The 13963-nt window shown below is 39.3% G+C and overlaps 2 protein-coding genes across 2 annotated transcripts; one reads left to right on the forward strand and one right to left on the reverse strand.

The window, feature by feature from the left end:
* The first annotated feature begins 3 nt into the window (after positions 1-3).
* tmem186 (transmembrane protein 186) lies at positions 4-3230 on the forward strand. The gene is made up of 2 exons (XM_080880723.1): positions 4-110; positions 871-3230. The coding sequence occupies exons 1-2, from the start codon at positions 108-110 to the stop codon at positions 1534-1536; spliced, it is 669 nt and encodes a 222-aa protein (XP_080736849.1). The 5' UTR covers positions 4-107; the 3' UTR covers positions 1537-3230.
* A 551-nt stretch (positions 3231-3781) lies between these two features.
* hmox2a (heme oxygenase 2a) lies at positions 3782-6905 on the reverse strand. Its single transcript, XM_080881085.1, has 7 exons — positions 6792-6905; positions 6129-6240; positions 5894-6011; positions 5336-5503; positions 4866-5189; positions 4620-4752; positions 3782-4321 (listed from the first exon to the last, which is right to left on the reverse strand). Exons 2-7 carry the CDS (start codon positions 6218-6220, stop codon positions 4194-4196), a joined length of 963 nt encoding a protein of 320 aa, XP_080737211.1. The 5' UTR covers positions 6221-6240; positions 6792-6905; the 3' UTR covers positions 3782-4193.
* Between the last annotated feature and the right edge of the window lie 7058 nt (positions 6906-13963).

The raw sequence follows: 13963 nt of genomic DNA on the forward strand, positions 1-13963 counted from the left end.
ATCCGGGTTGCACCGCATAACTGCTTCCTGTTAGCTCCCATTCATATCATTTGGTGATCCATCTTTCTTGTTTTTGCATTTTTCTTTCATTTAGCCGGTCTCTGATCATGGTAAGCCTCGTTTTATATCCAAACTCTTATCCAGCATTGACTTTTATTATCAGTAAGATTAATTTTTAGCCACAGAAGGTCATTAGTGCTGTGCCAGGGCTGTGTGTTTTCTACAGTCATTGGTGACAGCTCAGTCAAGACATGTGCACCTTCAGGTTGTTTTATTCCACACAGCGGCTACACAACAGCTGCTGTACATATACTGCAAGTGTTCGTCTGGGTATACCACTTGTATTTTTTTAAGCAACTGCACAATATTATATTTTGTATATTACTGCAATAACAACGTACAGTGCACAAAATAAGTGAAGTAGAGAGTACAGACAGGGTGGAGTGGGTGGAGATGAAGGCCAGAGGTGATATATGACGGGAGGATAGCAGCAAGAGTGACGGGGAAGGTTTGCAAGATCAAAGTCAGCTTTATTGTTAAAGACCATATGTACAGTATTGATGAACTATGTTAGGAAATACTGACAGAGAATTTGCAGTTTTTTTAAACTTATTTTTTAAAGTTATTTTGTTAACGGGGATCTAGTCTAAGGTGTTTGTGTACGTTTTGTCTTGGTTTGTGTTAAAGTTAATTTTTGATGCATCAGTTGGCTGATCCAGGAGTTATTTTATTAAGTGGTGTAGTCAGTTTGTTCTCATAGATGTTAGCTAATCAAATATTCTATATTCTATATCATCAACATAATAACAGTTTTGTCTCCAAACATGTCATGTTGAATTTATCTGTTTTATGTCATTTATCTTTCTACAGATCAGGTCACTTCTCCGGTGCAGATTAACTCCCCACGTCCTGTCCTTCACCAGAGGATCAAGTCTGCCCGCAGCTCGAACACCTTCCAGTTTGCAGCCTTGTTCACCAAGTCTCAGGCCAATTCAGCAACACCTACATGGACCTGTTATCCCCAAAATCACAGCCTTTGTTAAATACTCGGATGTGTCCACAGAGAAGTACACTATGATTTACACCCTGCCATACATTAAGCTCCTTAGAGCTGTGTCCAGGCTCAAACTCCTCCAAACTGCAATAACTGTGGTCATCTTGCCCCCGGTGTACGTCCTCTACTTTCAGGGAGCTGCCTCCACCTTTCTTGTCAGCTACACGACAGGGATAGCTCTGTTTGCTGGTGCTATGCTGTATACTGCCAGTTACTTCTTCAGAAGGGTGGTGGGAATGATGTATCTGGATCCGTCTCAGACCACCCTCAAAGTGTCCCACCTCACTTTCTGGGGAAAGCGCCACGATATGTACCTGCCGGTGTCAGATGTCATGACCATTGGAGACACAGGGGACTCCGTAAATGAGACCATACTGAAATTTAAGAGATACAGCAGTCAGGAGACTCTGTATTTCTCTACTCATTTTGGACGTGTGGTGGATGAACAAGCTTTTAAAAAGGTGTTTGGAAGTTTAAAATGATTATTTGTTTAGAAAAAAAATGTGAGGTATTCTGAATAGTATTATGAAAACATAACATATTAAGAGATGCATCTATTGTCCATGAACAATATTCTAAATGAAAACACATTATACAGTGGAGGACGCTTGCTGTTATATTTTATATCTAAGATATTTTAGCTGACATAGATCTGAATCATCCACAGTTGATAAATTACTGGTTTATTATTATTATTATTTTTTTAATCTTAATTAAGGTTGAGAACTAAGATTGCATTAAAAAAAAAAAATCTGGACTGTGGTAGGTTAACAGTTGTTTACTAAATGGTGACTATGTATGCAGCTGAAATAAAAGATCAGGTGAGATTGGCCTAACATTGTCCGAATAGTCATGTTGCATCATCAGACCATGATAGGATAGCTCCACAGGTCAGACACCACATGTCCTTTTTGCTGCAAGCTCCAAAGAATTTGTCCCCTCCTGATGTTGATTTTTTTTTTGTGTGTTAGGTTAAAGTGTAAACCTAAAAACTCTGTTATTGTGTAAAATGCATTAAAGAAAGTATTCTTCAACATTGTTTTTGACTGGGCTAGGGTTGGGGCATCCTGGCTGTAGAAACAGGGAATTATTCACACATTTTGCCTCAGGTTTGGTTCAAAGAAATGTCACTTTGGGACCAGTTTCTCTTGCTGAGTTTTTAAGAACCTGTGAGTTTTCAGTTCTATCTTGGTTAAGATGTTTTCTGACATCCAGAAATAGAAGTAGAGCGGGTTAACTACCAGCTGGTGATTTGATCCAGGTTTCTTGGCTCATGTCAAAGTGATTTGCAAATATGAAGGCGTGTGTATCATAGATAAAGAGCTTTTATAAATGTTTTCCAAGTTCTCAGAAACAGTAGAAAAGCACTGCACAAACATGTATCATGGAAATATTGCCACATATGGCCACAGCTTCACAAAGCTTTTTATTTCCTCTTTGAAAAAGACAAAACAAAAAACATGTGACTCTACGTGTCTCATGAAAGAACAGCTTTCACGCTGTTATTATGGACCTGGACCGATTTTAGTTTGTCTAGAAGTTCAAAATTGCAGCGTTAGCAGAGCTAGCCACATGTGGAGGTCTGTGAATGTAACGTTGGTTAACCACTTCGGTCCAGACTGACATATCTTGACAGTTCCAGATTGATTGGATTATTTTTTGTACTGTGACAAAAATTAAACAATCATGAAATTTGCAAATCATTTGGATAACGATTGTATTCATAATATTAGAACAGAGCAGAAGAGAGGCACAGTTTGTCTGGTGAATGTGATGGTGGATGAAAAACACGACATGTTTTGTGTTTCAGAAGGACTAAATGTAGACAAAGTAAATGGATATTGGTGAAAAGCAGACCAATCTGCTTCAGTCTCAGGGTGAAATGAAATGACAAAAATGCAATCCTTTAAAATCGCTGACTTCAGAAAAGTTTGGAGAAGTGTGTCTCGTGCTTGCAAGAACTCAAGATCTTTAATGAAAACTGAAATAATGCATATGCTGAATTCATTTCTCATTGTGTAAGGGGGAAACAAATTTCCAAAAACGGTTTAAAAATTCATGGTGTGTGCAAAATGAATTGTTTGAACTTTAGGGATCTTTTTGCATCAAAAACCTTCAAAACTCCAAAAACATTCCCGTCAGTTTGACCATGACGATTGAGCTCAAAGCTTAGTTACATCCTGCTTAATGAAGGCTTCTTGTGCACCTGATACACAGTTAGTGAACGCTCCACAAAAGCTGTTAAGTGTGTAGAGATCGTTTTGACAACAGGTGTTTCAGGTAAAAAAAACATGAACATTAAAATTTGTGTCCACTTCAAATCCAAATGTCTTCAGTTACACTCATTTGTAAGAACTTTCTCAGCCTAAAACTCTGCAGAGATGTTTCCAGTGAATTCTACACATCAGCAGCAATCCTATCAACTCAATAGAAACACTCGCAATACGTGATTTATAAGCACTCACTCAGTTTAATCTGACTCATCAGTATGTGCCTTTGGGGTGGATTGTTGGCTTTCTCTTGCTTTTATACATTTGTTTGTTTGTTTGTTTCTCTTCCTTCATGTTTTTCATGTCACAGAACATGATTTGAAATTGATCCATACAAAGTATTGGTGAATTTTAACATAGCAGATGCAAATGTTGAAGAAACGATTTATATTAGAAAGAAAAAAAATCTTTAAACATTTCAATTGACCAATAAAAAGTCAAAGAACAGAATTAGTTCACAAAATATTTTAATGTTGAGTTGCTTCAGAAGGAATTCAAACAGATTTTTCTTCCTTTGTCTTTGCACACCTTACTGTATTTATCTTTAAATGTATACAATAAAAACTCCACCATAACAAAGTGGAAACATGTTTTTAGAATCTATTGCATATTTACAGTCCTCCCTGACCAAGGTCCTCTCTTGGTTGGTTACTTTGCCTCAAGTGTTCAACTCTCATAAGAGTCCTTAACACTAAAACTGTTCAAAAACATTTTAATAACATAACAGAAGAGTATGCATTTAATATTTCTACATCCATAAAGTGTCGCTTAACTCAAAGTGCATGCATCATAAAATAGCTTTTCAAACAACTGCATCACTGCAAAAGCTCTTTCACCGACATAAGCTGTTTCTGAAGTAGAAAGCTGTGTCACATAAAGTACCAGGCAGTAAACCCAGCCAGGGCGGCCATCCAGGCAGCCAGAACCACCTGGCAGGGCGGATGTCTGAGAAGTGTCATGGCTAACTGGCACGCATGCGTAGGATTTCCACTAACAGCTGTTCAGAGGAGACATGAAGATGAGAACACAGAAAAAAGGAGGGAAAAAAACAGGATAATTGAATTAGGTACTTCATGTAACTTTGTAGCTATGAATGGTCTGACACTTTGCACTCAGACATCCCACAGTTAAAAGGATCCCTTTTAACTGAAGTCCATGATGACACTGTCCAATCTTTTAAAGGCAAGTCTATAAACTATTATCAAACTGAGCACCAAATTTTTAACTTTCTATCTGCAGAATGAAATGCAAGAAACAAAATTTCATAAATACAGTAAAGGGGATGCATTTCTTACCCATTTTAGCTGCATAATATGGACACTTGTTGATATCTCCACCCTCCATCATCTCTGCATGACTGTGTCCAAACCCTGCATCTTGGACCTCCTCTTTGATAGTCTTTCCAAGCTCTTCAAGTTCTGTGAATACCTTTTTGTAAATAATAAAATTAAATATTTATTAACTTTAAATTTATCTTTCAAACAATGCACCTTTTTGCAAATTGCTGTACATTGTATAATTCCTATAAGCAGTTTCCTCACCATCATGTTGAAGCCAAAAGCCTGATTAGATTCTTCCACAATCCTGTCTTTGGTCTCAGCGTCCAGTTCCAGCTCATTCATCCTGCTTCGGTAAAGCTGCTTGAAGCCTTTGTGACTGTGGATTCCCTCAAACTGGTAGAAATTGAGACCTTCTCCTGTTGAGGGGAGCTTTAAAGCCCTCTGTGCCACTTTCTTAAGGATCTGTCCACCTGAGAGATCACCCATGTAGCGGGTGTAGGAGTGGGCCACTAACAACACTGGGTCCTTCTCCCCCACCTCATGGATGCGGTCCACATAAGGCTTGGTGCCTGCAGAGAGGCTAATCTGAAGAGAGAGAACAACTGTGAAAGTCCAGTTGATTAAATACAGCTTTTGGGATGATGATACCTGTATAATCATAACTTAAGTGCCAGAAAAGACCAGCATTCTCTGGGACTGACATATTTATCCTCCATATGCTTCCTACTGACCTGGTTTTCCCAGTCTTCTCCATAGAAATACTCAAGGTCCTGGGCCAGGGCCTCACGCCGGTGCAGCTCTACGGGGAAATAGATTGGAGCGATATGATGATGGTCTTTGTTCTTCTCAATCTCCTCCTCCATAGCCGAGTAGACAAAATATAGAGCTGCTGTGCCTCTCTGACAGCAGAGGGAGGAAAGAGGGGAGAATAAGTGGGTCAGAGTCAGACATAAAGTGTTTCATCTAGCAGAAACTGTTAGACATAATATACAGTTAAATGGTGAAATATGATTTTATTTGATAAACTGATGTTCCAGACAGCTCACATTTTGCCAGTTTCTTTGGCAGCATTTTTCTGATCATGCCTTAGAACCAAGGCAAAGCATAGATCGAGACTTTATCACACTGACAACACCAAATGTAGGCCTATGTCTCTAAGCACTTTCAATATACAGGGTCAAACTGAAGACCTTTGTGTGACGCTCTCCTGTGTACAGTAGTTCATTACTTTCACTGGTTCACAACTTTAGCTGCCTTAATTCTTGCCTTTATATAGTGAAAAATCAAACCTTAAACAGCTCTCTTTTAATGCGTCCCCTGAGGAAATCTTTTACAAACTGGCAGTTCTCTGCTCTGTCGTGGGCCTCCTTGGTCCCCTCGGCCAACAGCTCAGACAGGTCTGTTGGACTTGGTGAAGCAGAAACGGACAGGAAGGGCAACACAAAAGAACACTTAGCCGTTTATCTGAATGACAAAATAGCAGCAAAGATAAATTGCTGCTTATTTACTTTGTTTTCTTCATACCTGAGAACTTCATCATCATTGTCATCGTCCAAAGCAATCATTGCCCTTCCTTTTTTGGCACTGTTGGGCTCTGGTGGGAATTCGTTTTCCATTATACTGGTTATATTTTGCCCTTAATAAGAAAAGGCAGATATTTAAAGAAAAATGTACAGGACAAACAAATACGAGCAGGAAATAAAAGAAAAGATTTAAATCATCAAAATAAACAACTTGTCACCAGTTAAAATTATTTATTTAAAGTAAAAAATATATATGCTTGTGTAGCCTAATACGGTTACGGTTAAACAGCCTGTTTACAAGGTTACAATATCACTTTCTAACGTGACAGCAAAAGCAGTTTGTGTCCTTTAATGCACCACATTTCCCTGTTAGCTGATCAAGCGCCAGGTGAAGGAATTACTGTGTTATCCCTTTAACGCATCTTCTTAAAAACCTTAGTTTTGGGAGAAATATTTCACAGACAGAGGCCGATAGCCACAGCTGACATCTGAAGGGAACAGTTACAAAACTGACGCTGCACGTACGTGTGTTTCGTAAGTAGCTACCGTTATAGTTACACTGTGCTGCTCACACGTTAAAGACCCGCTCTGTGTGTGTGAACACAAACACAAACAGCGTGTTATTACAATGTTTTAGGGATACGACAATGAAAAGCTAACTCACCTTGTCACAACACCGCCTGCACTGCTCGTCCCCAAACAGCAGGATTCAACGTTCACGGGGCACGCGTGACAACAAACCAATCGGTGGGTTCCCTTTAGTTGAGGTGCATTCTGATTGGTTAAGTCCTCAGCTTATACACCAATCAAAGGTTCGTTTGTTGTTTTGATACTCTTGATTGGTATTTATCCTTATTGATGTACAACGGCTTAAATTTAGTCACGTATTAGTCACGTATTTCGGTTATTTGTTTGTTTAGCTCCTGTGGGTTGTGGTTTAATTGAAGATAGGTGTATATGATGGCACTTACACTCTAGCCTACTTATACACTGTTCAAAAATGCATACAGTCAATTAAACCTCTGTGATACTCATCTGGTCAGCTAAATAGCAGACTAGCAGTTTCAGCTGCTTTGGTGTTAATGAAATTCAAAGCAGATGCATTAGAGCAGCAACAAACAGACAATGCCCAAAACAGGAATGGTTTGACAAGTGGAGGTCACTGACATTTTTTTTCTTTACCGTCTTCATCTGTAACTACTGGTAGCATAAGGCGATACTTGGAATTGCAAAGGTTGCACAGGTAGTCCAACTCCTCCAGGATGACACATTAATATGACACGTTCCAGAAGGTTCGCTGTGTCTTCCAGTGCAGTCTCAAGAGCCTGAGCCTGATTGGAATTTGCCATAGAATAGTGGGATTGTTAGATCCACCACTGGCACCACTGTGCTTTTCACAGATGACAGCAGGTACACCCTGAGCACCTGTGAAAGATGTGAAAGCATCTGGACAAGCTGTGGAGAACGTCATCTGCCTCGAGGCAGATGATCCATCGTCTTGTAAATCTTCCTTGTCACATATCAGCCCTGACATTTATTTCCACCCAAACCACCGTGGTTGCACTCTCCTCCTTACTTGTGGACAAGTAATCCCACTCCCACCTTGAACCCATTTCTCAGTCCTACCACACACCTCATTAGTGTCTTGTTGTTCTCTTACATGGCCTGCACCACCCTCAAATATGTCTCTGCCACTCCTGACTTCGTCATACAGTACCACAATCCCTCCTTTGTCACAATATCTTTGATATCTAGATTTGTAGTGAAACTCCTGACTTGGAGCAAACTCCTGTACTTCCCCATCAACACTCTTAAACAAACATCACATCTGTTGTGTTCTTTGCAAGCCTCTGTTATCAGCAAAGTCCTTAACAACTTTATCCCTTTGTAATTCCTACAGCACATCACCCTTGTTCTTGAAAATCAGCACCACACTTCACTCCATTATAAAGCCAGCTGCCCTCTCTCCTAGACATCTCCCATACCTCTATAGTTCTGTCATCTGTACCAACAAGTTTTCCTCTCTTCATCCTCATAGCTCTTCTTAGCTGCCCTCATTTCCTCCGTGGTAATTCTCTGTACTTCCAGATTCCAGACTCCAGCTGTCCTCCATCCATCCTCCTCTCTTTCTTTTTCTTTGTTAATACAGAACACACAAAGAACACCTGTTCAATCAGTAAAATCAATTTCATCTTCATATGGCGACAAATTGAAGCAGTTTCCACATCTCCTTTATTAAACTATATTAACAGCGATGTTTGAATGTATAAATTTGAAGTTTCAGAGCTGCCATGTGCAGCAATCTCCTTAAAATAAACAACAGCATTGAGAATAACATAATTTGAATTAAACTGTTTATTTTACCCCTCGGTAAATCCAAAGTATTTTAGGCAGCATTAATCTTTTTCTGCCCCAATGAAAAAAAAAAATGCAACAGAAAGTCTTTCTTAACAGAGAAAGTTCATAACGGTGATACCGTATCTCCAACTGGACTTCGAAGTTTTGTCGAGCCAGTTTAGGCAAAGAAAACCTGGCTGTGCAAAGGTTCCTTCATAGCATAACCCCTCTGCTAAGAGCACATGTAACTCCACTTACCACTAGCCTTTTGTGTAGTGTAGTGTATTGTCTACACCGCCAGGTGTCACTAGACTCCATGTAACGCCTCTCTGGTGTTCCCGGAAATGAATTAAGCAGCTCTGTACTGATAGAACAGCTCGGTGTGATCTTTTAATCAAGTTGTGTTCTTTTGAAATGAATCAATTAAGATTAAGATTCACTTTAGAAGAACATGATTTAAAATAAATGTCCTATTGTCTCTGGGCGGCTAATCAAGAAAAAACTAGAGAATGCCAAAAGACGCTCCTAAAACAGCACAATATGTCGAAATCCATCAGTGAAAAACTATGAATGTAAACACTATAATTCAATTTAGTATATCTAACCCCAGTGTTAGTTTTATGCTTTATACTATTTAATATTCTATTTACTTATTTTATTGCTTCTTCAGGATTTGAGAGATGCAAAGTCATAAACACATCTCTTGCATCACCCGACATTCCATGGGAAATGTATTGTTAACATGCTTTTGTCATATTCCTCTTCTGGCTGGGTTAATTTGCTGTTTTGATAATCTATACATGTGTCTAAGATGGGAACTACCTTTTGTGGTTGCAGTCACACCCTGGATAAAGAACACCCTCAGTTCACCTATGGGCTCCCAGAAGAACACTTGAGAACATGAACAAAGGAACAAAGGTATACTCGATTGGAATTTTTTCCTTTGCAAAAACCTCAGGGTATTGAAAAGGATTCTGGCAGCTCGAAGCGCTTGTTTCATGTTTTGAAGCAGGCCCCGGAGCTCCACTCGATTGTAGGAAAGCCCCACTTGTACTTGTTGCTGTCCTGATCCGAAGCGTCCAACTGCAGACCCACCTCTGTTTGTTTGGTCATTGTTAACACTCTGAGACGAGCTTCCTATGATCAACAATATTACACTGACCTCGACTCCATTGCCTCCCAAGTGATTTTGTTGTTAGATTGAATACAATTTCCTGTGTTTATGAATATTTTGGCTGCTTTTCTCTGATTCGTTAGTCATTAACAATATATAGGAAGGCATGCACAGCTTTTTTGAACTGATGTGTAATACGCCTGAGTATGCCAAATGGGGCTTGTGTTGTGCCAGGCAGGCATTTACCACAGTGCAACCTGGATACTATCGTGTTTGTACAACTCCCTGTAGGTGCTAAACTAAGCCCATCGCTCCCTGGGGTTTGCATGACTCTACTATGATGAACTTCCAGCCACGCCAAGACCCCGTAGTCACACGTGTGTCATGCGGGTAGTGCGTGCCCCTATATTGTTTACCACATTCCAGATTGTTTTTGGCATAACATTTTGGATCTTTATTACACAAAAGGGAAACCTTCCTGTCTCTGAAGGATTTCCTCTTATTTTGAATAATGAAAAGACTCAAGCTAAAATAATCCAGAGCTGGATTCATTTTGGCTTGAATCACATTTTAGATGTTGTTTATTTCAAATACTGTTTGGGGATAACAACAACAACAGTCCCTTGACATTTTCTGACTAACACAAACTGGCATTCCTTCCTGCTGTTGTGACATTCCTCTAAATACAATTCTGTGCAAATGTCTTGAGTAACCCCTCAACCTTTATATTTCGCTAGGAAAACTGGAAATAGGTGCAATGCTTTATTGGATTATATATTCAACCATGCATGGAAACACAGTATATAAGGCAAAACCAGAAAGTCAGTATTTGGTTAGACCAACTATTCTTCACTAAAGTCTTAACTCTATCAGGTAGCTTTCTTGTGATTTCTTGAAGTAGTCTTCAGAAATAGTTCTCCAAGTTTCTTGAAGGACATTTTAGCTCTTCTTTGAATATTTCTATTGCACCCTTCTACGTCAATACGATTCATGACTGGCCAATCCATGACTGATGGTGTTTCATTGTCTGTTTTTCTATCCAGGTATGTTTTTACCATGCTTTTGCCAGCCTCACTTTTTCCAAACCGTAACATATGGTGGATCAAAATCTGACGGTCCTTTTCTGTGTTCATAGTTCCATCAACTCTAACAAGATCCTGAAAGCCACTGGCTGAAATTCAGTCCCAAACCATGACAGAGGCATATATCCAGTCTCCTCTGTACATATTTATACTTGAACCAAAGATTTTACATTCATCTCTCCATCAGACCTGTTGCAACTTTCAGGCTAGATTTATGTAAATTGGTATACCTCAGCCCCTTCCCCTTGTTTCCCTTCTTCTTGATGCAAACCGCTGGGAATATTTCTGATGAAGCTTCAGTGAACAGTAGAATAATCAACTGAAGGACGAGATGCATCTCTCAAGTCCTGTGTCAGGTCTTTTCTGGATTTCCCCCCCATACTTCTTAAGGTAAGGACTTTCAGATACTGTTCATCTGCTGTAGATACCTTTGGCTAATTGCTCTTTGTATTTTTGGACTCTTGCTGCTGCAAAAATACTGTTTTATGTCTATCAAACTGTGTTATTTTTGTTTTTTCATCAATTCGACTAAAGAAATGGGAGCTAATTATGTTTGTTCCCTAAAAAGCATTACTCTGAAAATGGTCAGGTACAGGTGCTACTACTGCACATTCACCCAATGTATATACTATATATATATATATAATGTTCTTCCTCTACCCCCCCCCCCCCCCCCCCCCCATTTTTGCTCATGTCAAGGAGCGTGTCAGGTTACATTTCACTGTGTGTTATACTTGTATAACTACGCATGTGACAAATGAAGAACCTTGAACCTTGAACCTTGAAGGTACAAGCACTGGACTGAAAATCGGTAAAAAAGAAGCCAAAGAAAAATGTCCAGAAACACTCGATAACTATTGCTCAAGATCACTTTAAAATTACAACAAAATCTGGCTCCTTGGAAGGAAAATATAAAGAAACAAAGGGAACCAAGTCTTTTGCACAGTACTGTACTTTTTAAATTTTGCACAACATTCATGTTGAAAAGCACTGCACTGATATTTTTGCCAGATGCTTTTAAGTATGTAGTTCCTCATTTTGGGAAATACACATATTTGCTTTCTGACCAACAGTCGGATAAAGTCTCAGGTCTGTTTATTATGGAGAGCTCAAAGTGATTAGCTCAGAAAAACATGGTATGGTTTGTCTGTTTAGTCCTTTTTTAACAAATACTTTCTTGGGTTTCTTCATTAGTGTGAGTTGACCAGTCAAAACATATTTGCTGAAATATTTTTTCATGAATGTACCATCCTTGGCCAGAAAACTAGTTAGTAAAATAATTAAATTTAATTTACAAGTAATGAAACATTTGCATGGCCTTAACCAAATACCTTAATCTTACCATTAGAAAGGAAATAAAACCACTCCACCTTGTTTTTAGCACATTTCCAACTAGCAAACAGTAACTGCCATTCAAAGTGCATTCCTGGCCTCCCTGCAATGGCCTATTAAGAAACATTTTGCGCTCACACTTAGACAGGTTAAGTTTATATTTGAGAAGCCAACACAAATACGAAAGTGACGCACACGTCTAACTAGATTTGTTGCCTTAGATTTATTTTCTCCCCGTGTGAACGACACAGCAACAGATCAGCTTCACTGCTTGGTTTCTGGGGTGAGAGCCCAAACGTTGGCACCATAAATCCTGGTTACTGCGGTGGCCAGCAGAGAGTGTGTTTAACCTGAGATCAAGTTTATAATTAGAAACATACATCCCTCTGTTTGGCTGCAGGAAACAGCCCAGGCCTCCATATGTGCATGAGGCTGTGGGCTAACAAAGAGAGGAAAGTGTACACATGGGGCAAGCATGCAATGTGATCACAGTCTGGTATTTAAGTGCTGTGATCACCTCATTAGAATGTGCAGGTGGATGAGAGGGCAGGATGGAGAAAGCCTATGAGACAAGGGAAGCAAACAGTCATTCTTCTACTGTATGTTTCAAATAGTCATCAATGAACTGTGAGGTTGTGCTACAGACAAAGCTCTGCAGCTTGACTCACATAATAGTAGTAGTCATAAAACAAAGGCTGCACTGTTGCACATCTGTGAGTTTAGTGCAGGAGAAGAACAGATGATACCCCACCCCCCCAAGAAAAAAGAAAAGAACTGAATGAGAGTTTAGATGTGCCTCTATAATCACAACAGAAGCATTTTTTTAATAACCCACAAAGAATCTTGCTCTGCAAATCTGGGATATTTGCCTTTTTTTAGCCTCCTAGATTTACTGATCCTGTGTACATCCTAGTCCACCATGTCGCCAAGGAAATCTAAAGCATATGGTGATGACCTTAAGTCTGATTAGAAACATTATATATTAGTGATGGAAATCCCATTTTGTAATTGAAAACAGTTACATTTGGTTGAAAGCCACAAAAAACAGGAGATCCAACTGATCCCTGCTAACAAGAGGTACATCCAGGGCTTTCTGATATCATATCATATCAGCCCTGTGCAAACTGAATCTACTGCTTGTATTCAGTTTGCAAACATTTGTCTATGTTATTAGGAAATCAAAAGTAAATGCAGATATATTAGGATTCAGTATATATTATTTAACATTAACATTTTCTAAACATGACATTATATAAATATATATTCAACCAGTGGCAAATAAAAGAATCAACAGGAAAGAAAGGGAAAAAAGGCAAAGTAAGAGGAGACATTCTCTGCACAGCCTCTGTTGTACTGGCAAGCTAACTGACAGGCTTTGTGCCATCTTCTCTTTTATCAGTTCTTTTTACGAAGCCTTGAGTGTCACCACCCTGCCAATGCAGACCAAAGCCAGACAAAGGACTTGCTGGAGGGATGTGTATGAAAACAAAAAAGTTACAGATTCTCTGGTTCACTCCATGTTTTTTCCAGTAATAGTCAAATGGATGTGTTGTTGGGTAACACAGGGTGAAGCTGGGGGAATATGACAATAGACAATGGGTAATACGCATCACAACACCTATTGTGTACTCGGGTAAAATGTCTCCTAGTTTAATTCGTGGAGTCCAAATATTTCCCACTTTGAGCTGGACCCAAAATTGTTTTTCTTTCTTTTCTGATAACATGGCAGCATTCTTTCACCAGGGAATTCACAACAAAAATGTTCTATTTCTGTGTGTGAATCTTCAGACAGTACCAGAGGTAAAAATGAATTTCTTTTAAGGATAAATTGAAAATGTGCAGAGATGGAGACTCTTTATTCTGCATGTAGTATTCCCAAATGGCATTGGATTGGCTATATGCTCCAGCTGTCCTTATAAGGTTAATTAGGTACTCACAATGCATATGGTACAAGACCTGCACGAAACACTG

Source organism: Rhamphochromis sp. 'chilingali' (assembly GCF_963969265.1).
Source record: "Rhamphochromis sp. 'chilingali' genome assembly, chromosome: 4".
Lineage (NCBI taxonomy): Eukaryota > Metazoa > Chordata > Actinopteri > Cichliformes > Cichlidae > Rhamphochromis > Rhamphochromis sp. 'chilingali'.